Source organism: Suricata suricatta, chromosome 8 (genome assembly GCF_006229205.1).
Source record: "Suricata suricatta isolate VVHF042 chromosome 8, meerkat_22Aug2017_6uvM2_HiC, whole genome shotgun sequence".
NCBI lineage: Eukaryota > Metazoa > Chordata > Mammalia > Carnivora > Herpestidae > Suricata > Suricata suricatta.
In genome coordinates this window covers 85,684,570-85,711,428 of record NC_043707.1, presented here as the reverse complement: position 1 = coordinate 85,711,428, position 26,859 = coordinate 85,684,570, and the positions used below count along the sequence as shown (strand labels likewise).

General features: G+C 35.5%; 1 protein-coding gene across 1 annotated transcript in view; it reads left to right on the top strand.

Moving 5' to 3' along the window:
- LRRC7 (leucine rich repeat containing 7) overlaps positions 1 to 26,859 on the top strand; it is a 542,709-nt gene that overhangs the window by 450,755 nt on the left and 65,095 nt on the right. The window contains exons 19-23 of the mRNA XM_029949178.1: positions 6,180 to 6,291; positions 6,500 to 6,680; positions 8,483 to 10,163; positions 14,030 to 14,170; positions 22,947 to 23,066. Coding sequence (XP_029805038.1) covers positions 6,180 to 6,291; positions 6,500 to 6,680; positions 8,483 to 10,163; positions 14,030 to 14,170; positions 22,947 to 23,066 — 2,235 coding nt within the window. The remainder of the gene's footprint in view (positions 1 to 6,179; positions 6,292 to 6,499; positions 6,681 to 8,482; positions 10,164 to 14,029; positions 14,171 to 22,946; positions 23,067 to 26,859) is intronic.

Below are 26,859 nucleotides of genomic sequence, written 5' to 3'. Positions count from 1 at the left end.
CCCATAAACGGAGTAATTTTGCTACAAAATAAGAAGATTCTACAGTTTCTTAATTCGGGGTTGGGATTAGGTGAGTCAAGGAATAGAAGGCTTTGGTCATGAGTTTATTAATAACCCTAGTAGAGAAAATAAATCTTAAAATTATCCCACAAGCACTTCAAATTTGAAAAATCCAAATTTTGGGGAAGATTGTTTCCAGATTTGCCTTTGCTCATATATGCCCAATCTTGATCTCAACTTGTACCATTATCTTACTAATTCACTGAAGCTAGAAATTTGGGAGATATCCTGATTTCTTTTTCCTTCTTTCTCTCCATTCACTGCCCCTTCCAAACAATCACCTAAGTTTATATATTTTCATCTAAGTATATCTCCTTGACCTCCTCAGGCTCTCAACTCTGTCCTGCATTACTATAAAAATTATCAACTTCTTGATTTACATTGTTCCCAACCCCCTCATTACTTTGTTAATGATCTTTTTGAAACAAATTTAACTCGCTCTCCTTAAAAACACTATAGTGGCTTCTGATTGTCTATCTAATTGAAGATCAATCTTAATCTTTATAATTATTTTAATGATTCACCCCACACTTTCTTAAGTTTTCTTCTTCTCCTGGTTCTTTATGTTGAATAGAATTCTCACTAGTAAGTGCCATACTTTTTCTAAAATTTAGATCTAGATCTTCTTTCCCCAACTTATAGCCATCCTAGAGCAAAGAGAAGTGTTGCTTTATCATTCTCCCTTCTCAAATTACTCACCCAGATTAAGGGGCCACACTCCATATTTTCAACTTTCAGCTATAATAAGTACAGATAACCAAGTATCTAGCTGATCAGTGTAGATTATATTAAGTATATAATACTTTTGTATGTCTTGCACTTGTTTGCTATTTTGAGTTCATACTCTCAAGAATGTAGAAGAGAATATCACACACTGCATGACACATTTATCCATGTGGTTAAACATGGAAAATGAAGGCAAAAAAGAATAGAGGTAGGCAGAACCAGAAGGAGAAACCAGTAAGAAAAAAACAAGGTAAATAGATTTCAAATGCAATAGAGAAAAAAGAAAAAGGAAAGTCAATCAACATTTATTGATGACTTTATTTGCCAACCTTATACCAAGATTTTTAATATATGTTATGCTAGATGGAGAATAAAGCTGGGAGAATCATATGAACCAATGAAGATGGCGAAGTGTGAAGGCTGTCTTCTACTTCCAAATTCCTTTTATAAGGTTTACATTATAAACCTACTTTCTGGTTCATAGATGGCTGTCTTCTCTGTGTCCTCACATGGTAGAAAGAGCTTTCTGGGATCTCTTTACAATGGCACTCATTTCCTTCATGAGGATTCTACCATCATGACCTAATCACCTTCCAAGGATCCCACCTCCAAATATCATCATATAGGTTTCAACTTATGAATTTTGAGGAGACACAAACATTCAGTCTGTAGCACCCAGGTCTTTATATGGCTAGTGCTTCCATATTTTTCCAGCCTTCAGTTTAAAGATCACCTCAACAGGAAGGCCTTCCCTGATCACCATGATCAGTAGAACCTCTGATTTGCTCTATCACATCATCCTGCTTATTTGTGTTACATAAAATGAAAACATTTCTAATTATTTTGTTTATTAACTACAGACTGTGAGTTTCATGAGGTCAGAGACCAGGTTTATCTTGTCTCCATTGCCTTTCTGGTGTCTAGCACAGTGCCTCATACAAAGTCAGGCACAATAAATACCTGTTGAGTACATGAGTGGTTCTTATCTGGTAACATGTCTGTCTCTACATCCAGTAGAAGCTAATTGAGGGCAAGAACAATTTCTCTGAGTCTTTGTCACATTCATAAATGACTTGTGTTGACTGCCACACTTAATTATACTTTATCACCTATGTGTTGAGTAAAATGTATTTTAACAATAACAATTTACTATACTAATACATTAATATAATATTAGGAGTAGAGGCAAACTCTCATGATGAAATATTAGGCAAGTGAGGAAAGCGGGGAGGGAGGAGGGAAGGAAAGAAGAACAGTCTGGTAAATAAAGCTATGGCATAAAATAAGTAAAGGCTAGGGGTTCCAAAGCTCTTAGAATACAAACGCCATTAGTGTCTTAGTAATTTTGTTACAAGGTCCAAAATATGTACCCAACAGTTCCATTTACTAAGTAGTTAGTTTTGAACAACTTATTAAATATGTCTGCCCTGCCTAGTGGTCATTTGAAAAATAATACACATCATTAAAAGGGAAAATAATGGTTTTGTTTCATGCTGAAATAACAAAAATACTTGCTGAAATGTGTACACCTGTTGGACACCACTTATCTTCTCAAACCATGGAATCACATCAGACACTATAATTCTGTTTCATATTGATTTTTGAATGGTGCTTTATTTTTAATCACAGCAACCACCAAAAAGCCAGCTTCACAAAGATTGTCATCAAAAGAAAGTGCAATCTAATGTTGAAACTAGTTCACACAGTATCTGGCTGATGTCAAGTATTGCTTTGTTTATTCAAATACTTAAAATATGTATCCCTGTGAATTAACAACAGTATCACAGGTCCCTTGGAGCCCATTTTGGGAACAAGAGGAAGTGGTTTCAAGCCTAGGAGACATTAATTCAAATCTTGAATCTACTTTGTTGTCAATTTTGTGACCTTGACAAGTCATTGAAAACTTTCTAAGCTTTGCTTTCTTTATCTTTAAAAATACAGATACCAATAATGCTTAGAGTTTTTGTGGAGATGAAATCAGATGAAAACAAGTATCTTTCTACAGCTGCAAGCACAGTTCTTGGCACAGAGGAAAGCTACAGCAAGTGATAATTCCCTTCCCTTCCACAAGAGAATCATGTGCTAATCCTGCCCATCCTCCTTTAATCCTTTTGTAGACCGCTATATGCATTACAGAAAACTTCTCACTGGATACCTGTTTACTATGTCCACCAATTGATAAATGTTCTGGACTTTTTCCTTTGTTAGGAGACCCCACTCAATTTCCTTATGTAGAGAAAACACATCATTCTCCTGGCAATAAACAATAGTCAATTTCCATTGAAAATGCCCTTAAATGCTTTTATTAATACTAGATCTAGACTCCTGAAAGCTCAGACACAAACTTTTTTCCACCCTCTCACTTCTGTCTTCAGCTTCCTTTCACTACAACCATAGCAGTGGAGATTTAGTTGGAATGGCACAAGATCAATAATATTAAAGAACAAAGAGATTCTACATTTTCTTTCTCTCCCACTTCTGTCTCCTCACCAGAAGCAAGTGTGCTTCAGTGTGCTTAAAATGGGTTCCTCATTATATTTGATTCCTGACCAATAACTTCCACTCCCTTCACCATAGAAAAAGCTTCCCCCACTTTTCCAACATGAACCTGATTCCTCCCACCTTTTTATACAAGAATTAATAGAGACAAAGTTGATTATCAATTTCCCTTGTTGGAAGTTAACTTGTCTTTTCCGTGAAGTCCATTTGGCAGGTGAGCTTTTCTTTAGGGACACAGTACATAATATCATATGGAAGACCTTACAGTAATTAAGACAGATCTGAGTTCAATCTTGGCTCTACCACTCACTGAGATTGTCTTGGAATTATGACTTTACCTCTCTGAGCCTTCATCTCATAACTGCAAAACAAAGATGACAATAATAAAGAACTTAAAAATAATAAATAACAGTAAAAAACAAAGTTATCTATTAAATAATTAATGGATAGTACAGATGAAGTGTTTAGCATAGTAGCACAGTAGCAGACATGTAATAAATTCTCCATAACTGATGGCATCGTCATCTTCATCATAATCATCATCGTCATGATTATTATCATTTTGCTCATAAAGATAATTGAGTCTAACTAGATCAGTGCAAATCCATCGTTATTGCTTTCGTAGTGTTAGTCCTCCTAGGTAGAGGGTTTAACAGAACTCTGGAGAAAGGATGCAGGTTCATAATTAGCTGATACCATACTCCCTAGTCATTATGGCTCTTTTTGATTCAAATTAGAAATTCTTGAGCAGAGACTCAAGAATAGCATAGCTACCATGCCAAGCTCCAGCCACAATATTAGGATAAAATTTTGAAAATTTGACCTATACATGCAACATAACTTGCATACTAACTGTGTAAGGCATAAGGGGGAAAAGGTAATAAATCCCTTAATTATATTCACATTTCTATGTTTGTATAGCTTTTTGGTTTGTTTTGTTGACTAAAACAAAATTCCTACAGTTCTCTATCATAAGAATATTTACTTTTTAAAATATTATTTCAATTAATAAGTTATATTTAGATTCATAGAGTGTTAGTACTGGACAGAAAATAACATTAATACCTTCATCTATTACCTTCACTTTACTGATGAAGTGAGTAAGGTTCAGAGAGGTACACTGACTTGCCCAAAATAACCCGATTAATAAAAGATAAAGCAGGAATAGAATAGAAATATGCCACTTTGTAATTGAAATATTTTTGACAAACCTTAACATACCTTATGCCTTTCCATGGTACAATTTCTCAAATTCAGGTCTGCTTTAGTTATAAATTTCTACAAAGATGTGTAAAGGCTTTACTCTCTATTTTGTCACATTAAAATTTTATCAAAAGTTTCTTTGCTAAGCCTTTGAAATAGTTTTCAAAATCCATGAGAACACATTTCCCTCTTCATCTCCAGAATTTCCATCAGTCCTACTAATCTTTCCTATCCCTCTTCAAATCTGGAACTTCATTTTAAGTTTCAGATGTGCTCACAGCCGAGCACACTAGGAGGCAGCACAGTATAAGGGAAGATCACAGGACTGGAACCCCAGAATCCTGCCTCTGTGGTAGATCTTAATCTAATTATCTTCTTAAGCATGGACTTCGTTGAGTCTCAAAACCCACTTGTAGAAAATGAAATAATTCACCTAGAAATATTTTTAAATAATTAACACATATCAGATACACCCAGGTTTTTCACAGGCAAATATTATTATACAAATCTAACCAAAATAACCTATAAAATAGAACTTAAGCCTCAAGTTAAAGAAATGGATATTTCTTTGCAATACCCAAATACTTGAGCCTGTCACTATATGGGGCATTAAAATGTATAGTAAGAGTTTCATCTATTACCAATTGGTTATAAGATAGAACACATTTCATTTGCTATAGTTTTGTATTCAAGTATATTCTTTCTTTGATTTAACAAAATATTTCCAAATGTTACATTAATATTTTAAACTAACAAGTACTAATGAATGAGAAAACTGAAAAATACTGAATATTATCTTTCAAATTGAAATTTAAGAAAAGAAAGACATAAAGATAACTGCCATGCATAAATTTATATCACTACCTCCCCCTGGGCATCAACAAGACATTTGTATATGTAGAAGAAAATAAGACTGGCATTTTACTTTCCCCAGTGCTCTCTCACTCTCTGGTTAACTGGAAATAATAATTTTAATTATAGAAGTTTAAATACATAGTTTTTTCTAACATGTTTATTTGTCTTTATAAAGTTTTATTCTTGTACCGATGTTGGTCATTACACTCAAGGAATGAATTTAGAATGAAGATTCAGCAAGCTAGACTAAACATGAGAAAACTAGGAAACGTTAGAAAAAAGTCACAATAGAACTAAAGAAATTGAGGATAAGATCACTTGGGAAATAGTACTTGTGCATGAGAATGACAAAGGATGAAAAAATTTAGTTGGCCAGTGGTAGACTTCCCTCTATACATGTGTATATCCCGTTTATATGCCTAGATGTATGCGTATATATGTTTATGTATATATCATATACTCACATACAGCTTGTCATAATTCAGCCCTGTGTTATAATGAGATATAACTTATCTCCCCAACTAGACCGTAAATCTCCAGGGGAATGGGTGACATTTTATCTTTCTTTGGAAAGTCCACAGTTCTTTGCACAGTGCCAGGCATATAAACAGGCATTGAAAAAAAATATCTGATGAATAAATGGACTCATTTAAATTAGAAAAGCAAAATATTTTAGTACTTAGTTCAGAGAAACATATGCACTTCTCCCAGTGCTCCATAGTGACTTAAATTCTAAAGCCCCATCTTTAAATCTGAGCCAAATAAAGATATTGCCAACTTGGTTAACCATTGTTTAAATGTTTACTTTCCTTGTCCTATATTATTATATCTCTCAGGATTCTTTTGTTCATCCAGCTAATGAAATGAGGATTGGGGAACTTCACCCTTCATTAGCTGAGACCCCTCTGTACCCACCCAAACTTGTTCTGCTAGGGAAGGACAAAAAAGGTAACATTGTGAACCTGATGTGGAAAATATGCCACAAATGCATGTGCATGATGAATCACCAGTTGTAAATGATGATACACCATAGTGTATATAAATATTTTACAAATATATATTCCTAACATTGTTATGCTGTTTTTCATACCTGCATTTCTGTGTTTATTATTTTCAATGTTCACAGCATTATAACATTTTCCCCTTTACATTTCAGAATCAACTGATGAGTCTGAAGTTGACAAAACTCACTGTCTGAATAACAGTGTTTCCTCAGGCACTTACTCAGACTACTCACCTTCCCAGGCTTCCTCAGGATCCTCTAACACCCGGGTTAAAGTGGGGTCCTTGCAGCCAACAGCTAAAGATGCAGTACATAATTCTTTGTGGGGTAACAGGTGTGTCTAGAATTCCCTTTTTTCTGTTCCCAAGTGCTTTCTTTCAGCAACTTAAAAAAAATGGAATCTTAATTTTTGAATTGTATTCAGCACATGAGTGACATAGAAGACAGAAGGGGCAGGTAAGCAAAAACAGTCCTCTGGGACTTCAGGAGAGGCTGAATCCAGTTTAAGCACCAAGCCATTGTTTAAGGGACATATGGTGGGAGATTATCAGCTTGAGATGACAGGACAAAAAAATTTTAATTTTTTTTCAGAGAGAGAGAGAGAATGCATGTGCAAGTGGGGGAGGAGCAAAGAGAGAGGGGGAAAGAGAATCCCAAGCAGACTCCTCACTGTCAGCATCGAGCCCAAAGTGGGCTCAAACTCAAAAACTGTGAGATTATGACCTGAGCTGAAATCAAGAGTCAGAAGCTTAACTGACTGAGCCACCCAGGTGCCCCTTCAAAATCAGAAACCAAAAGCGCTGTTTGCCCAATACTTATTTATGACACATGTGGGCATGTGTGGATGGATTAAAGTAAATTGCATGGCTATGGATTAAAGTAAGATGTATGGAAAGGACTTATTGCCTAATGTGAAGTAAATATTTAATAAAATTTTCATTGCTATCATCATCATTGTTATCATTAGCATCATTTTATCATCAGCTGGAAAAGTTAGGATGTAAGTAAAAATATTTAATCTTTCCCCAAAATAGTTTCTACTAAGTGACTCCGTGAGGTAGTATCCACCCAGGTCTGATGCCCTTGTTTTGTACCTTGTTGCTATATTTTATGCTAGAAACAGCAAATAATATCACATAATATACATAGTAACTGAAGTTTACTCATATTTTACTGATAATACCAGTACTGTTAGCAAGCTATTATTTGGTATTTAATGAATAACTGTTTCTACCTATCGATGCACATATAAAAATCTTAATCTCTTTCAGTTTATAACTTAATTATTTGATTTTTTAAGTTCATTACTTGTGATATAAGCTGAGATTAATAAGGTACTTTGGAAGGTACTTTCTAAATGTACTCTTTTTCAATTCGCAAAAAATTCTCTCACTGACAAAAAATATATAATTCAATGTTATTACTGTGCAAATGGTTTACAATAAACCTAGAAAAATCAGCATCTTCTAGAGATACTTTAGTCACTAGTATAAAACCAATGACCAAAAGTTATAATATAATATAATTTACATCTAGGAAAAAATGTTCTCTATACAGTGGATTTAATGTCTTTAATACCTGACCTTCAAATAAATGCTATTTGAAGACAATCTGGGTTCATTAGATATATCAAATATTTATAAGAAAGGTATTCTCAACCAATAGTTTGGAAATATAAGAATTAGAAACTTTAAGATGAGGAACAGGAAGGAATCAGGGATTCTAATTATCAGACAAGTTTCAGGACCATTACTGAAGACCTATCTATTTCTCTCATTCATTTAATCATCTAACAAATACCTACTATGTGCCAAGCACTATCCAAGGCCTGAAGAGAAAAAAAAAAAAATCCGCCCTCATGAGTTTACATTCTAGCTCAGGACACACGACAAAACACGATGAATAAAATAGGTAAGTAAATAGACTATATGATTTGTTAAAAGTTGATGATTACAAGGATGAAATAAAAGTCAGAGAAAGGTAAAGGGGGGATATGAAATAAAAATGCTCTCTTAGTCAGAAGTGAGGTGTGGATGAATGATCTATTAAACAAAGGATGAGCATTCTTGGCTGTTCTCTTTCTGGCAAAGACCCAGCCCTTCCTCATTTTCATATTTCTTCCCACTGTCTTCACAGGATTCCACCATCTTTCCCACAGCCTCTGGATTCAAAGCCATTACTCAGCCAGCGAGAGGCTGTTCCCCCAGGGAATCTACCACAGCGTCCTGACCGGCTGCCAATGAGTGACGCCTTCACTGACAACTGGACTGATGGTTCACATTATGATAACACAGGGTTTGTTGCAGAGGAGACCACCGGCGAGAATGCTAACAACAATCCTCTCTTAAGTTCGAAATCTAGAAGCACATCTTCTCATGGACGCAGGCCTTTGATTAGGCAGGATAGGATTGTTGGTGTTCCCCTGGAACTTGAGCAATCTACACACAGACACACACCAGAAACAGAAGTGCCTCCTTCCAATCCTTGGCAGAATTGGACCAGAACCCCTAGTCCTTTTGAAGACAGGACCGCTTTCCCTTCCAAATTAGAGACAACCCCCACCACCAGCCCATTGCCTGAAAGGAAAGATCATATAAAAGAATCTGTTGAAATACCTAGTCCTTTTTCTCCAGGAGTACCATGGGAGTATCACGATTCCAATCCCAACAGGAGTCTTAGCAATGTCTTTTCTCAAATCCACTGCCGCCCAGAATCTTCTAAAGGTGTTATTTCCATTAGCAAAAGCACAGAGAGGCTTTCCCCACTAATGAAAGATATCAAGTCCAATAAATTCAAAAAGTCACAGAGTATCGATGAGATTGACATTGGTACGTACAAGGTTTATAACATACCATTAGAAAACTATGCTTCTGGGAGTGATCACTTAGGAAGCCATGAACGACCAGATAAAATGTTGGGACCAGAGCATGGTATGTCCAGTATGTCTCGAAGCCAGTCAGTCCCAATGCTGGATGATGAGATGCTCACTTATGGAAGTAGTAAAGGGCCACAACAACAGAAGGCTTCCATGACAAAAAAAGTCTATCAGTTTGACCAAAGCTTCAACCCCCAAGGAGCAGTGGAAGTTAAAGCCGAAAAGAGGATACCGCCCCCCTTTCAACACAATTCTGAGTACGTGCAACAGCCCAGCAAAAACCTCGCCAAGGATTTGGTTAGTCCTAGAGCTTACAGAGGATACCCACCAATGGAGCAAATGTTCTCATTTTCTCAGCCATCTGTTAATGAGGATGCTGTGGTGAATGCTCAGTTTGCAAGCCAAGGTGCCAGGGCAGGCTTCTTGAGAAGAGCCGACTCTCTGGCGAGCTCCACAGAAATGGCCATGTTTAGAAGGGTCAGTGAACCTCATGAGCTGCCTCCGAGTGATAGGTACGGCAGACCTCCATATAGGGGAGGTCTGGATCGCCAAAGCAGCGTTTCAGTGACTGAGTCCCAGTTCCTGAAAAGGAATGGCAGGTATGAAGATGAACACCCTTCATATCAAGAAGTGAAAGCTCAGGCGGGAAGTTTTCCAGTTAAAAACCTTACCCAGAGGAGGCCACTGTCTGCAAGAAGCTACAGTACAGAGAGTTACGGTGCCTCCCAAACCAGGCCAGTTTCAGCTAGGCCTACTATGGCAGCTCTTTTGGAAAAAATACCATCTGACTATAACTTGGGTAACTATGGTGACAAGCCATCAGATAACAGTGATATAAAGACGAGGCCTACTCCTGTGAAGGGAGAGGAGAGCTGTGGTAAAATGCCTGCAGACTGGAGACAACAGCTGCTTAGACATATAGAAGCTAGAAGGTTAGACAGGGTATGTCTGGCATTTCTCTGTAAGAATATCCCTCCTGCCTTTAGTTTTACTTTATTGGCATTTCTAAGCACATGTAGTGAAGCATGAACTACATGAATGAATAGATGATCAGCATTTTATTTATCTCTATATTGTGGGGAAATCGATCATAATAGTTTCTCATGGATATTGTTTACTGCTCTTCGAGAGTCCATAACCTGTAGGTGATTGATCAAATTTAGCCTACATATTGTTAGTAAGAAAGAATTTGACTCTATTATTTGGGATGGTGCTTCAATTGCTTTCTAGCCATTAAGGCAGAATGCCTCTCTTAGGACACAGAACTGTTCTCTAGTGACCTAAGGAGTATGATTTTTATTGAATCTATAAAAAGTGAGTATTTTGCCCCTTTCTGCACAGACTCACTTATAATAAAGTCAGGCCTAATTTGTTTATAAAATTTGCATACAGTTACTGCTATGGGACTCCTAAAGTTATTACTTCTAATGAGCAATAATCTTCGCAGCAAGAAACAGAAAAATAAAATAAGCAGAGATTGAATGCCCTCCTACACATTATTTTATAAAAAAATCCTGCCATTTTGAATGTTGGCTTTTAAAAGGAAAGAAGTGTTTAAGTTCAAATCATGCTATAGGCAACAAAAATAGATGATGTCTTTATGAAGACTAAAAAGGTACAAATTAGTGTGTGTATTGCAACAACAATGAAAAAGGAAATTAATCCCAATTCAGTTATAAACGGAGTCACAATAAAGCATGGAACGCATAGTGATTGAGGAGAGTAAAAATATATATACTGTTTTGAGCTGAAAATGACTTTTTGTTGCCTGTTCATATCTATCTCTCTAAGAGAAATCTGGTATTTTGTTTTGTAGAACTATGATCAATTTACCACTATCCGTGAGTGTATTTCATGGCTTTGGTGTAGAGGGCTTTGTGTGCTCTGCATTGACCTTAGAATCCTTAGGGGTCCTTTTTGTAAAAATAGGGCCTTTTGTGCTCATTTCCTAGGATTGAAAAACTTAGTGTAAACTGGGGCTCTGGGTAACAATATACCATTAGAAAGTTTTGCTCAATAGCTTTATTATTTTATTTGGTGTCCTGTTAAAAACACAGGTCACTGCATTTATTATATATTTCCTTAATATTGAATTTTATATTTTCAGGTGTACTCTTTTTAAGTAATTATATTGTTTGTAGGTCGTGTCTACATGACAAGAACACAATAATTTTTAGGGAAAAGTGAACTGATAAATGGGGGTGTGGGTGCTAGTTTTTCAATGTGGAAATTGGTTCTGCCTTGCAAAATATTTCATCAGAATGTCTGTTTCAAATAGGTGTGCTCAGTCCCATTGAAGGGAGCCTCATCAAAGCCTCATGACTGGCTGTCAGTGGGAGACACCTGGTCAGTTGTCACCATGCCTTACCTCAACTTTTACCCTCCATGTAGACAGATAACTTGGAGGGCGAAAATATTTGGGGCCAAATAATACAGTACAGTTTGGGAACTCTGGCCTCGTGTAGACACGACCATACGTAACAGGGTAAGATGAACTAGTCAAGAAAGGTTTTAAGAAGCTTTTCGGAGCATATGTACAATGACTAGTAATTTGAGGCAACAGAGGAGTGAGTGAGAACAAAGCATGAGAAAGAAGACAAAATTCTAAACATTTGGTATCATCATTTATTTACTGGTTGTCAGACAAATGGTTCCTCTCCTTTGATCAGAGCTACTCCTCTAGCTGGAGCAGGAATTTGGAGAAAGGAAAATAGGACTGGGGGAGGGGGATTTGGATCAGCAGAAGTCTGGAAGCCTCCTGCCAGTCCCCGATCCAGATAACTAAAAGTAAACTCACGTGTGTTTCCTATTGCTGTGCCCACACCTTCCTTTTTAATTAGTTTTCATGTTTCCCCTGTTTGTTTATAATTCCCTCAGTTCGTCTTTCATTCTTCAGACCAACTTCAATGTATATTCAATAGCTTCTTATTTAATTCCACAAAATTAAGTTACCTGAGAGTATTGCTTCAAGCCACTGGATCCTGAAAGTTCTTCCTCTTGTTTCCTCCACATAACATTTCTTCCCCCCTCTCAGTGGAGTTACTAAGCTTTTCAGGCTATATCTTACTTAAAACTTTCCAACTACTCACAACATGAATTCAGGGTACTGAAGCACAGACTTGTTATATAAAACTACTTTAGTCATAGCTGTGCTACTTCACATACTGTTCAAGGTCAGACTACACCAGAAATATGGTGTGTTTCTATCCCAGTGAAATTTAGGTGAAGATTTCAATCCAGATATCAAATAGTTATATTGGAAACTATAAGATTTTTGTCCATTCCTCATAGGATAGAACTGCCTAGATGCCTGGACATTGGATAAGCTTAACAGCCCAAGATAATGTTGGTTAAAGATCTTGCCCGGTGTTGACCTTGGAGAGGCAGCCCCAGATAAAAGATGCCGTTTTCTCCTGTAATTTAATCTCAAGGCTATTGCTTCCACTACAGAGTCCCACTGTGACTGAGAGAATTTAAAACCTGAACCCATATGTCCAAGGCAGCTACTCTTCTCCAGGAACTAAGAAGGCACTAGACTGGAGTAACTTTAAACCTGAAAGAATCATTCAAGTGCTAGATTGGAATGTTCAGTGTCCTTTTCAACTTTGGCATGGTGACAATGAAAAAAATCTCTGGATGATACAATCAAGGATCCATAACAAATATGATTGGTAGACAAGCACGTACCATCAGAAGTATAGTAGTCTTTCAACTGAGTTCAGTGAAACTGATGCTAAAAATCATTATTTTGCAAACAGTGCCCTCAGAATAGAATAGCTGTTTGCTGTTATTTTCAAGAACATTCAGTTTTCAGAAAAGTGTACTAAGTTAATTTGTGTAGGTTTTTTTTTTCCAAAATAAGAAAATTACTTAAAAGGACCAAATACTGTTAATTATTACATTTTAATGAGAGTTGGAAAGTGAAGATTGTACTAATGAAAACGATTTGATGACAGTGCATACAACATGTTTTAATTTAAATGTCGTTCTGTAGAAAAAAATTAACTAGCTATCAAACACTTGGAATAACCTTAGATACACTGCTTGAAGGATAACAACGATGCAAATATCACCAGAGTGCTCAGTAGGTATTTAGGTTTTTTGATACATAGTATGAATAGTTCAAATCAAAATTCCTTTAGATTCATTATGAAATTTCTCCATAGAAAAAAGAAAAAACTTAGAACATCAGATCCACATACAAGCTATTTGACTGGTTTTACTAAATTAATCAGTAAATTCAGGTAACCAATAATCAGATTGGATTATTTTTTGACCAGCTCTTTTTCTGAGTTGCTGCAATTAAACTGAGAAATAAAGGACACTGATTTTGGCTTTAACATTGTAGTACATTCATTTTAAGGCAGAATTAGAAGCTGGCATTTGTTTGTTGTACGTGGTTATCTCACATGTAAAGGAGACCATGAGATTTGCAGCTGGCAAAATTTGATTAAGATCCCACTGTTTGAATTTTTTGAATCAATAGACTACCAAAGATGAACAACATTTGTCCAAAGTTACTACTATCATGATATATAAGAGACAGGTTTTATGCCATTGAGTTAGCAGCAAATGTAAAACAGAATGTATCCTTGCTTTTTTGTCTTTTCTGTAGTTTTGGATGGTACTCATTATGTGCATAACTAACACTGTTTACTGTATGCTTCTGTCTGATCAAGTGCATGTTTAAAAGGAAGTTACTGTTTGCCCGCTTAAAGTTAAATGTTATAAATTTAAACATGTCATGTAATAATCAGTTTGTTGAGCATGTGTTCACACCCTGTCACATGATTATTTCCTCTACTCAGAATGCTGCTTACAAACACAACACAGTTAACCTTGGCATGCTGCCCTATGGAGGTATTTCAGCAATGCATGCAGGCAGAAGCATGACTTTAAACTTGCAGACTAAGTCTAAATTTGATCTACAAGAACTACCTCTTCAGAAAGTAAGTATGGACTGCCTTACATGTGTCAGCATACCAAAGCCAATTAATGTTGTTTGTTCACTTAACGTGTTTAGGCTGTACATACAACCCTGCTTATAGACTCTCCTGAGTCCAAAAAGCACAAGGGCAAAAAATGTAGAGCCCAAACTCTTAGCTGCTAAATGAATCTTTGGAGCTAGAATGATTCGCAGGTTCCTGCTTAAAAGCTTTGCTTTTTGGATTGAGCAGGCACATGGCTTTTTGAGTTGCTTAAAGGCCCGTTTTCTATTACTCATTTGTTTTTCTTTTCCTCGTTGTTTTTCTTTCTTTCATGTGTATGTAGATATATAAACATATATTTTTTAAACCTTTTTGGAGACAGCCCTGTCTTCCCTCGCTGACACATTCTGAGAACAGAGCTCGAAATTATTGTTGGATTTCAGTTGATTCCTTTGGAAAAATACATAGAGACCTAAATTAGAATGGAAATGAAGTGGTTGACACTTCTAAATGCTTCTTCGGCCCATTATCTTTGTGGGAAATATTAGGCAGGAATAAAACGTGAGAAGCAAGTTTGTGGCTTAGCTAGCAAATTGTTACTCATCCTAGACTAATGGAAAAGGAGCACGTTAACATCGCCTTAAATGAAATTGTGGGCTCGTTTGAAATGAAATATACTGGAAGAGGAAACATTTCCATTGTCAAAAGAACATTTCTACTCTTTTATTCAGACAAAACTGAGAAAGCACATTTTACCTGTTGAAATGGATTAATGCCTCTGTCTTAGTTACATTTTGATGGAGACTAATGAGCCATTTTCACACACGTGTCATTATGGCTATACTATTAATATAGTCGTTAGCCTAGGAAGTTTTATGAAAAGAGCAATGCAAAGTAGGGATAACAGAATGTCAGTAGCCTCCAAACACTTCTCTCATAATAAAATTAATGAACGTAAGGGAAAAAAATCCATCCCAGCAAAATGAGGGTCAAAAGACCTCGAATCCGTGTTTTATTGTCAAATTAGTCTTAATAACAATTCCCAACTCTGAACAATTTGCTTCCTACTATGAATAGAGGAATAAAACCAAAGAGACATTTATGTTCACAGCTTTTTCCTCACCCACAATCATTTTGGGGAAAAAAAAAAAAGACTAACTAACTAAATTAAGAACTTTTGGATGTTGTTATTCTTGTCCTCAGTCTTCTGTGGCAGAACAAAGGGTACAAGGGTAACTTTCCTTCCAGAGAAAAGAACACAGCCCTGGTTTGCGGTGTTTGCTAATGTCTGTGATGTAACCACTCCCTCTACAGCCAAATTCAAGGCACTAACTTAACGTCACTGAACACAGAATTGGGACATGAGTCCAATTAGCTCTCACGAGCTAGTACAAGTCAGCTCAGCATTCTATCAGCTAGACTCTTTCTATGGGAGCCTCTGCTTTAATGGAACCTGTTCTTGATGTCCCCTCAGATGTCCAGGGTTCTCATCTTCTGCCCTAACAAAACCACGATTCAAAAGACCCTGATGTGTATCTGCCCTAAGAAGTAAATGAGACATCACAACTAAATAGGCCCCTCCTCTGGAGGGCTTGGCACTTGATAGAAATCAAACACCTAAACTAAAAGGGTGGACTTTCAAACTTCAGTGAGCAGATTAGAGAGATGTTGATAGGAAGGGAGCTATTGCTTGAACCCCCTCAAATTACATGGAAAGCCCCTTATTTTGCTTAATGTTTAGCCCTATTTGCTTATTTACCTATTAAATGATATAAATATATTCTGAAAAATAGAGCTATACTTAAAACACTATTTCTCAATTTCTAAACTGTTCCCATGATATAAATCTGGTACCTCTGTGTTGCTGTATTAACTTTCTGATCTTGTGTGGGGTACCCTACAGAAATATTAGTGTTGTCATATTTGGAGACTTTTCAACCTTCCTCAGTTAAGCACAGAGATGACCTAAAGGAATTCTCCTTGGAAGCTGCATTAAATTGCAAACCAAGAATAATTCAAGTATTGAAAGATTCCATCTCAAAACAAATTATCATCAATATCATATTATCTTCACCAGAGAGAGAGAGAGAGAGAGAGAGAGAGAGAAGGCAAGGGGGGAAAAAAGGAATACGAACAGCGCAACTACTCCATTATCCCTAAAAGATTTTATGACCCCAAATTATCAGTTTAAGACCTAGAAACTTTCAGCTTGGGGCATCTGGGAAACCTTTCCTACCTGCTGCCAGTGCAGGAGCCTTATTAGGTATGGGTACCGAGTGCCTGATATTTCAAGAATCCTCCGGACTCTACTTATTCCCATGGCTTCTGGTCTGTCTCTGCCCCGTTATCTTTGTGCCCGGGCACATCTCTTCTGCAGAGTTTAATTTGAAATTTTCTTTGTTTTTTCCTGCCAAGTTTTAGAGACAGTCTTTCTTAAAAATTTCCTTTCTTGGCTCCACTGACCAATGCTAGCAGGTCCTATGATTAAAGCTCAATTTCCCTGAACCCTCCTCACCAGGAGAGGGAACAGGCAAAAATTATTTTCCTTTGCATAAAACCCTATTACAACACATTCGCTACTTAAGATCATAAAAGTTAGTATCAGCAGTTTAAGATTTCTTTGCAGTCTCTAAAGGCTTGTGAGCCATGAGAACTGCATTGAAAATAGAGTAAGATCGATTTATAAACATTTTCAGCAGATAAAATTGACAAAACTGTTCATGCTCCCATGGAAATACTGGAACTTTTTTTTATTCATAAAATTCCTAGCTGACAATACACCATCCCTAGTTAGGTGCTGTGGTAAATGGCTCTGAATGTCGAATATCTGAATCAACATTTTCACGCATTACCAGTTACGCACTGGAAATCCGAGCTGCAGCTCCTTTTGTATAGGTAGTGCCCTACTCCGGGGAACGCTAGGGCTGAAATCCACACCCTCTCCCCAGACTCTGCTTGCAAGCCTTACTGCTCCCACTTAAGAGAGAGAAGCATTCTTGTATTTTCTCTGTCACACTGAGACTATCTTTTTGCAGGTCGCCCAGAGAGGGCACCTTTCAGTCTTTCTGACCTCCCCCGTATCCATTTTGGTAATTGGCAGAAAGACACTATTTCTGCTAGCCGAGGTCCTGACTCAGCATATTATTTGTTTTTTGGGCTGAGTTTCTATTTAAGTTGCCAAACCATATCCAGTTTTTTTTTTCAAAATTTTAAACAAATTTATAATAAATTACTTAAAAGACTCAGCTGTTTGTGAATGAAGAATAAAGAATCTGTACTTCTACTTAAAAAGTGAACATTTACATAAATGAAAAGGCTTTCCCAGATTTTGCTGCACTTTGAACATTTCTAATTTGTTCATATTTATTACATGCCAGGTCAAGTATTAAACATTTTTCATGGATTACAAGCCACATATAGGCTTTCTATACTATGAGCAGTAAATTACATATCCCAAGGTAATTTTATGAAGTCTGTTAAGATATTAACAGAATGTTAATAAATACAACAAAATTATTTTATGATGATGATGATGATCATGATCATGATGATGATTATTTCAACTGACTGAGCCACCCAGGTGCCCCAAAATTATTTTAATATTTAACATTCTTTAATGTTTTTACCCATTTATACTTATTCTAATTTCCTAAAAAATTAATAGTACTTTTAACCAGAACACTTAACCTATACAAATGAGCTATTAAATTATAAATTATTAGTATTTTCTATTCATTTATTCATTCATTCACTCATTTATTCATTTATTATTTATGTACTGCCTCTCCAAAAAGCATTTAACTTTCTATGACATTATTAATGGTTCCATGTGCTTCTTCGGATGTGTTCTGTTGTAATTGAGCTTAGCTATTGTCTCGAAATTTTGTGTTATTAGAGAGAAATATAATATCGTAAAAGGTCAGTTCAAATTGCCATTTTTATTATCCAGAGTAATGGTAGAATAAGAACTCCGACAGGAGAATAACGACTAGGATTTATTAAGATTCTACTGTGTACCTGGTACCATTCATTAGGTACCTTAAATATGCTTTTTCACACGACCCTCATAAACCCTCAAGGGAAGTGTTTATCTCACTGTATAGGTGAGGAAACTGAGGCTCACGTGTCACACAAAGGAACTTGCCTCAATTCTACTGTGTTACTACTGCAACCCCTGCACCTGACATTGTAGTAGGCAAAATTTGGATCTAACGCTGGCACCCTGGTCCTTGCTGTTTTTACTGTACAATGAAGGCTTCTCAAATATTTATAAAGCCTAGCATTTTCAGGAAACATAACTCATAATAGTTGATAACGTCCTTTCATATACATTATGATCTCACATCATCTTCACAATAATCCAGAAAAATAGATATTATGGACTGGAGAAAAGAATACACAAGTTGAATATATTAATGAATCCAAAACCTATCATGACCCAAATCACTCCCTGTGTGCTACAGACACAGGACTCTCAGTTAGCAGAACTTAGTAAATGCTTAAAGTTACCTTAAGTAACTTTACCTTACCTTTACCTTAAAGTAAGTGCTTAAAGTTATCTCATGCTCACACGTTTTCTGAGCACTCAGTATCACCAAGAAATATGCTTGATGGCAGTGAAAGGCCAAAGATTGTGAACCAACACCCCCCAAAAATCAGAAGTTAATCATTTCTGCTACTGCAGCCCCAGAGACAAGTAGGGTTGGGGAAGAAATCACTGGCCTCTTCTAATTCTCTCTCTGCAGGTGTGTGGCTGGGGGTATAGCATGATCTCTTCCACACTGAAGAAACTGATACTTTTTTGTCTTGTTTCTTTCTCTTCAGCTTCTACCACTATGTTATACCACAGCATGCACTGCATATTAGTTTATTGAAACAGAACGTAATCTAAGTTATAATTTCAGGGAAAGGGAAGTTGAAATGATGGAAATATATGTATTAAACAATCTTTTCAGAGAATTTTACCTGGAAGAAGATGGCCTTGCTATCTGTTTGATTACTTGATACTCATTCTACTATCTTTTGAATTAGAGAAATTCAGATAGAAATGTTTGCATCTATATTATTTTTAAATTTCTAATGTCCTTTCTGGATCTATGCACATGATTCAGGATCAAATAGTACCAACATTTGATATGCATTTATTCACCCTACTGTCAAGAATTACTTACCTAGTTCCATTTATTTTCTGCTGAAAGCCAAGCAAGATTTATGCACTAGCTTGGGGAAACTTCTGCCTATGGTTTCTATTGATTCTGCTGGATTTCTTATTGGTTATCTATCACTCAAGGAAGATTCACTTATCTTTCTAATTATGAAGAAAACCTCCAGCCTGTAAATCCACATGAATTCTCATGGATGATGGCTAGCATTACCAATATAATAACACTAGTACTCATACAGATGCTTCCTCACCATGATAATGAAATGCGGGTTTAAAAATCATCTGAACATTTCATTATCACCTTCAGATTGAACTTCTTGAAATCAAAACCATTTATATTGTAACTTGGCATATATTTATCTTTGTGATCCCTATTTTTTAATATATGCAGAAAATAAATTATATATCAATTTTCACTAGAAATACTTTTGGGAAAATTGTTTCTAAAACATTTTTAAATCTATGGTAATGCCTTTTGTGTACTATAGGCCAGTTACTAAGCAAAATAGGTCCTTGAGATCTTAAGGCATACATCTTGAGACCTTTGCAAAGTGCCAAATGCTAATACCACTGTCATATCATTTTCCAGCTAAATGCAGGAAGTATAATTTGTCAAGTAGTCAATGCACTCATTAATTAGCTAACTTAAGCAAAACCACTGGGTCAGCTAAGCTCATTTATTCATATATGTGAATCCTGCACATGATCCATAAACTCACACATAGGCACACATAAACACATGCATGTACACACTCATATACATCCACATACATATCACACATTTTCATGCATATTTATGTCTCAGCCAAATTAGAAATTACTTCTTCCAGGACGCACTTGTGCTCATTTGTAATCGTCAAAAACATAAATGTCAAATCTATAAATGTCCATGAACATTTTGGAAACTGAGTCTCTTCAGCAAAACTCCTAGCATTAGTATATTTCTTAACAAATATAATTTCTAATTTTTTGCTAACTCATAATGACCATTTTGTCTATTATTTTGAAATATTAAAAGGTCTATAGAATTTAGAAGCTGAGAAAATGGTGCAATATGGTGATTTCAATGTCTTCTATATTTAATTGGTTACATATGCTGAGGAAAAGAAGACTCATTCTTACTTTGTTAAAGTATCTAAAGAAAATATCTAGAATATAGTATTAGAAATAATTTAGTGAGTAACTTAATATCAATTTGGTTATTTTCTCTGAAATAAAAAATTTCAACAGTGATAGCTTCATTGCTTTTTTAATGTTTTTCAGTTTCTCCTTTTAACCTTTTATAGAATTTTCACAACTCAGCTACTGCATTTATATATAATTCAGTAGCAGTTTGTGAAAGGTACAATTTTTTTGTAAATAGCTATACACCTTTGAAACAGAATGTGAACCCACTGTATAATTCTTTTTTAGACTACCCCCCTCAACCAACATTAATAAGCTGCTCTTATGGTCTTTCTACTTCTCCAAACTTAAGCTCCCCCTCCCGCCAGGATGTCTCACTTAAGAAAAATAAAAAAGGCTAGAGCATTCTTGAAATGAATAAAGGAAATTGCTTTCAGGCAATTTTTTAAATTTCCGTGTCTAGTGGAAGTATTTTTTTTCATGTGTCTGCATGTTTATGTTTTCTTTGACCCCTGTAATGCAGAGTCGATGTGGTTTGCTAATTCTAATTTTAAAAAAAGAGAGCGATTTCTAAATGAGTGAAGAACCTACACCATCATGATATTAGGATGTCGACCAAAAAAAAAAAAATCTGCAATTCTCAGTTGCTCTCTGTGACAAAGAGTCCCATCTGGGCAGCTGAAGCAGGACTAGTGGAGGACATAGAGAAGGAGATGAACGTGATCTAGAGGAAAAAAGAGGGGGGATACCTGTGTTATCCCATTTCACTGGCAAAGAAATCAAGCCAGAAAGACATGGATATTAACTTAAACCAAAAACAAACAAACAAAAACACTAGCCAGTAGTGCTTGCCCTGAATACTTATATTTTAACTAGATTTAACTATATTTAACTTGATTTGTCATATTTTAATATCTAGAAAAATTGTGTGTGGACATATGCAAATGTGTTAATCTGAAAAAAGAAGAGACTAGAAAATTAATGCTTAAAAACAGACAGGCATTTAGTAGCAATCTGGGTTTTTTTTCAAGTAACATGTACTTTAAATGTGTTGCCTACATGTGAATTTTCAAACAACCACAAGTGAATGCATTCCTAACTAACCCAGAAGCTTCATTCAGTTCAAGACCGTTTTTCTCTTTGTTCACAGTTTCTGATAGACTCCTGAAAAAGGAATTCACGTGGCCAAAGTACAATAAGAAAATTGAGTTACCTCCTTACTTTTCATTTTATCCATTGTACCTTAGGAAAACTTCATCTGATATCATAATCCTATTTTAAAATAGCTCCAAACAATCCTTTTTAAAAAATGCATGCAATCAGCATGCAGATTGGATGGTTACATAATTGTTTTTTAAAAACCAACGAGGACCACTCTATATAACCAGATGAGCTCTGCCAAGCTGCCCATCTGTGCAACATTGTGAAGAGGATGGCCCAGTTCTCCCACCCTGGGGTTGGACACTTCCTCACACAGAATGGAGCTGCATATGCACCCTCTAACTAGGCCTGATTTATCCATAGGCATCCTTCAAACCATATACAGAAAACAGTATAGGAAACAATAATTTCTCATCCATAGAAGAATTACCCAGCAAATCAAGGAGTATCTGTATATCTTGTAGGTTAGAGGAAGAGAAAAGTCTTTGAGAAAAGTTAATCTAATTTCACAGGAAAAATATACCGGTACTATATCCCTCCACGGAAGCCCATCTTTCTGATGGTTGTAATTACTTGCTTAGGTCAGACTATGGAGCCCTCTCCCATATCTAATACTACTAATAATAAATAGAGGGATATTATTATTTGTTAAAAATAATAAGCAGTAAATCAGCTAAAAATACATGAGGTGTTTAAACTGCAAGCACAAATGATCTATATAAATAAGTTTAGAAACACAACAGCAGATTTATTTTATGCAGTGATTCTAATAGCACAACATTTTTGATGTTGCTTTCATATTTCCCTAAAAGCTATCTGTAGATCATGTCATAGTACCATAAGTCTTATGCTTTGCTAATATTAACACTATTTTCAATTAGTGCAAGGCATGTTCTCCCAAAATCAGTACAGCCTTATAAAACTTGTTTTAGGTTTGGAATATTGGAAGTTATATACTATGTATTATATGGTTTCAGTGTATATTCTAAATGGTAAGATCACATTAAAGAAATGAATTAAGCGATTTTTAAATGTTGTGGTTTTTAACAATTGGTTAATGCTATTCTGATTATTTTTTATTCAGGTACTGTAAATAATCTAAACTTTTCTTTAAAATGCAGTAAATAAGATGGTTATTTTTCATTGAATTTCTCATTGCTTCCAAAAAGCTGTCAATTCAGAATTCTTATTAAGTAAATAGTGAATAGTAATACTTCCAATTCAGGATATTTGTTTTTCTGCAATTAAACAAGATTAATCTTATCATAGTCACTAGGGACTCTTTTCAGAAAACTATGATAAACTTCTATTACATCACTAAAGAATGCCATACCATTTTTGCAATAGACCCCGTCCCAGCAAAGCAACATTTTAGACAATGGACAAGAAGATGTATCTCCTAGTGGCCAATGGAATCCTTATCCTCTTGGGAGGCGGGATGTACCTCCGGACACCATTACTAAAAAGGTAACCAATTTCAAATTAATGACACAAACCATGAACCTTGTGCATCCATTGTAATATGTGATCCATATTTTGTGTCATAACATCATTTCTAATTTTGTAATAAGTGTAGACTAAATATTATCCCACTATCGAGAGTTTAGCCAACTATAAATGCATTGAGAAGAATGAAAAATGAACACTACTGAATGTTCAGAGTTGGTAACAAATTTTTATAAACAATATCCTGCCACCTCTCTGCCGGTGCTATCATCTCTTCCTAGTGTCTAATACCCACCTTTGAATTGCAAGTACAGGATTGTATATAATATATACTTCTGATCCTCTTGAGTTTAGCAGTATGGTGTAGCCAATTTGTGTAAAATGAAATTCAACTAAAAAAAGTTGATTTACCACTTTTAAAGTCAAACCAGTTCATTTATCTAATCATTCACTCAATAAATACTTACTGAGCAACTGTGCTCAGCTATCTGTTGAGCACTTTTTAGATACTGTGGAACAAAACTGAATAAGATATGGTGTCTTACCCTGATGATCTTTTAATCTAGTGGGATAGCCTAAGTGGTAAGTAAGTAATTATAATGCTACATGTTAAATCACCATAAGGGGAATAAGAAGAAAGCTACACCCTGACCTGGGGAAAGATAATTACAACATCTATGATGGACAAGGGATTGCTATTCCAGAAAATATATTTTAAAATTCATATAGTCATTAAGAAAAGACATTACAACACAATACAAAAGAATGGTAAAATACAAGGAGAATTAAGAGAGTAGAAAAACATTTTAAAAATTGGAATATTTTTGTCAATCAGAAATGCAAAAAAAAAGATGCTATTTTATACCTACTCGTACACAAAAATTAAGTCTGAAAGATGCAAATTGTTTGCAAGTATAAGAGCAATGGAAACCTTTTCATAGTTCCTGTAGGAATAAAAACAATAACTTTGGAATCAAATTATCTTATAAAGCTGAATATGCATATACCTTATATTCCAACAATTGCCCTCCTAAGATATTATTCAAGACCCCTTTAATGTTTACAATAATAGAAAACTGAAAAATCTACCATCAGAAAAGTTTGTAAATAAATTCTGTAATTCACACCAAAGGATATTGTAAAGCAATGAAAATTAATCAGTAATTATGATAATGTGTATAAACTTTAGAAACATAATTTGAAAAAAAACAAGTTTCAAAAGATATAACACATCAAAACTATCATATTTATAAATCTCAAAAGTAAGCAAAACTAAAATGTGTTGTTTAGGCATAAGTACATAAATCAGAAATCTATTTTTAAAAGAGAATGGTTAACAAAATTTATGATTACAGTTATCTCTGAAGGGGAAACTGGGGGTAAGATCAGGGAGAAAATTTGTATTATTCTTGGTACTGTTTTATTTTTTAAGTTGAATTTTATAATTGTGCTTCACAGCTTGCATATATACTACATAATCACATACTGTCTTTGTAACTTAGGTGATGATTTTCCACTTGATGACTACGTCAGTGCTTTTTAATACATACATTAAATATCAAATTATTTTACCTCAAATAGCTATTAGTGCCTTGACTGCAGGTATTACACATGTTATTAATCTGCCTGTTGGCCAATATTTAGCACAGCAGATAAATATAATGTAGTGTGATTAGTGCTTTGAAGTTGGGATACAGGATTATGAGAGTATCTGGAAAGGGTGCCTGTTTAGTAAAGAAACTAAAGGAAGTTGAGAGGAGTGGTATAAAATAAGGCTGGAAGGTACATAGAAGGTTGATCATGCTGCACTTTATTCTGAAGGAAATGAGAAGGGGAGCAATGAAGTGTTTTAAATCTGAGAAGGCAAAGATTAAATTTTCATTTAAAGAACATTCTGATAGCTTTTCAGAGAATGAATTGTAGAGGAGAAAAAGTGAAGGCAACTGAAAAAGCTAAAAAGCTTCTGTTGTAAGACAGGGGAGAGAGCAGGGGAAGCAACAGGTGGTAGAGAGAAATGCATAGATTCAGTATCTTCTTAAAAGGTAAGCCAACATCATGTTGGGATTGACTAGACATAGGGTATGGGAGATAGATATAAGCTCCATGGTTGATACACATTTGGATCAGGCACTGATGTGCTATTCACTGTGACTCGAAGCACAAGAAGAGTGATGGTTGGAAGTGGAGGAGCCAAGCATAGTTTAGGTTTTAATATATTGATTTGAAGTATCTTTAGGGTATCTAAGTGGTACTTTTTAGTGGATTTTGTAAATATTTATCTGAAGTTCATGAGAAAATCTTAGCTGAAGATACAAATTTAGCCATCATCAAAATATATGTCACAATTGAGCTGTGGGTGACACAGATCTCCACAGAATACCAACATTTAGAGATGTTCTTAGGAAGAAGAGAAGAAATAACCAAAGATTTTATCAATAGGGTTTTTTGCTACCCTATTATAGAAATCTTTCTACCCTCCCTATAGAAAATTCAAGGGAAACAGCCTTGAATGTTAAGTAAATATTAGGCAGACTATCAAGGTCTAAAATAAGCTTTTGGGGGGGGGGTTTATTTCCATTCCTCTGTCCATACTGTCGGATTTATCCTAAAATTGGTTCCTCTCATTATTATAAGCTGGGCACCAGTGACAATTAGAGATTCAAGCTTCCTCTTCCAAATCCATCAAGGGAAAGAATCAAGTTTCCAAAAGCAGCCTGGTACAAGCAAAACTTTTCAATCTTAAATCCCTACCTCTTCTAGCAAAACTTTCCAAAACTTCAAGCAAAACTTTTCAACCCTAACTACCAACCTCTTCTTACATCTCATTGATCCAAAATAGCAAAGGACTTGCCAACCCTAGCAAGATGAATGGAACTATATAATTAGCTTTAACTAATCAGCTGGAGAAGAATGGATAGAGCGTTCAACTCCAGTGACCAATTAAAAACTAGAAGGGCAAAAAATGTTTTAAGGAGGGAGTGGTCAACAGTGTCATGTGGTGCCAAAAAAAAAATCAAGCAAGATAAGTATGACTACGAGCTCTCTGGATTTAGAAACAGAGAGAGATGGTCTTGGCAAAAGCAGTTTGAAAGCTATTTGATAGAGTGGAAACCATTGGAACCTATATTAAGAAGTAGATAAATATAGAAACAGAATATCAAGAAAGAAACTTCTTTGAAAGGAATGAGAGAATTATGGTAGACTCTAAAAAGGGATATGAGGAAGACAGAAGGAATTTTGTAAAGTGGCAGAAACCTGATCATATTTGAAGGCTGATGAGAAGTTACTGGTGAAGAGAAAGTTGAAAATCTCAGAGAAGAAGGAGGGGATCTACTTCTTTATAAGGAAAGATAAGAGGATGAATGTGATGGCAGGAAGTTGAAGGAATACCTATCAGAGCCAAGGGGAGGTTGCCTACCCAAGAAGGGAACCATATCCACTTACATAGTTGCGAAAGCTACTATAATTTTCCCATGAAAGAAAAAGCTTTTTTCACTTATTACTCTCAATGGAATTAAGAAATGTTTACATTATCCATGCATATATGCATTTTACCTGAAATCTATTTTCAGACTCCATAATCATATCATCAGTAAAAATCATGATGATCATTTGTTTGCTTCTCTACTTGCTTTAAGAACCCCATGCAATCTTGTATTGATTAAACATTTGTAAGGTAGTTGGTAGTCTTATTAAAGACTAAAACAATTACTTCATCTATCTGAAAACTTCATAACTTTGATACTTTGTTTCAAATGTGAAATAATGTAGTATGTCTTTCATATGTAAACTAATTTGTATCTTTTTCCTACTA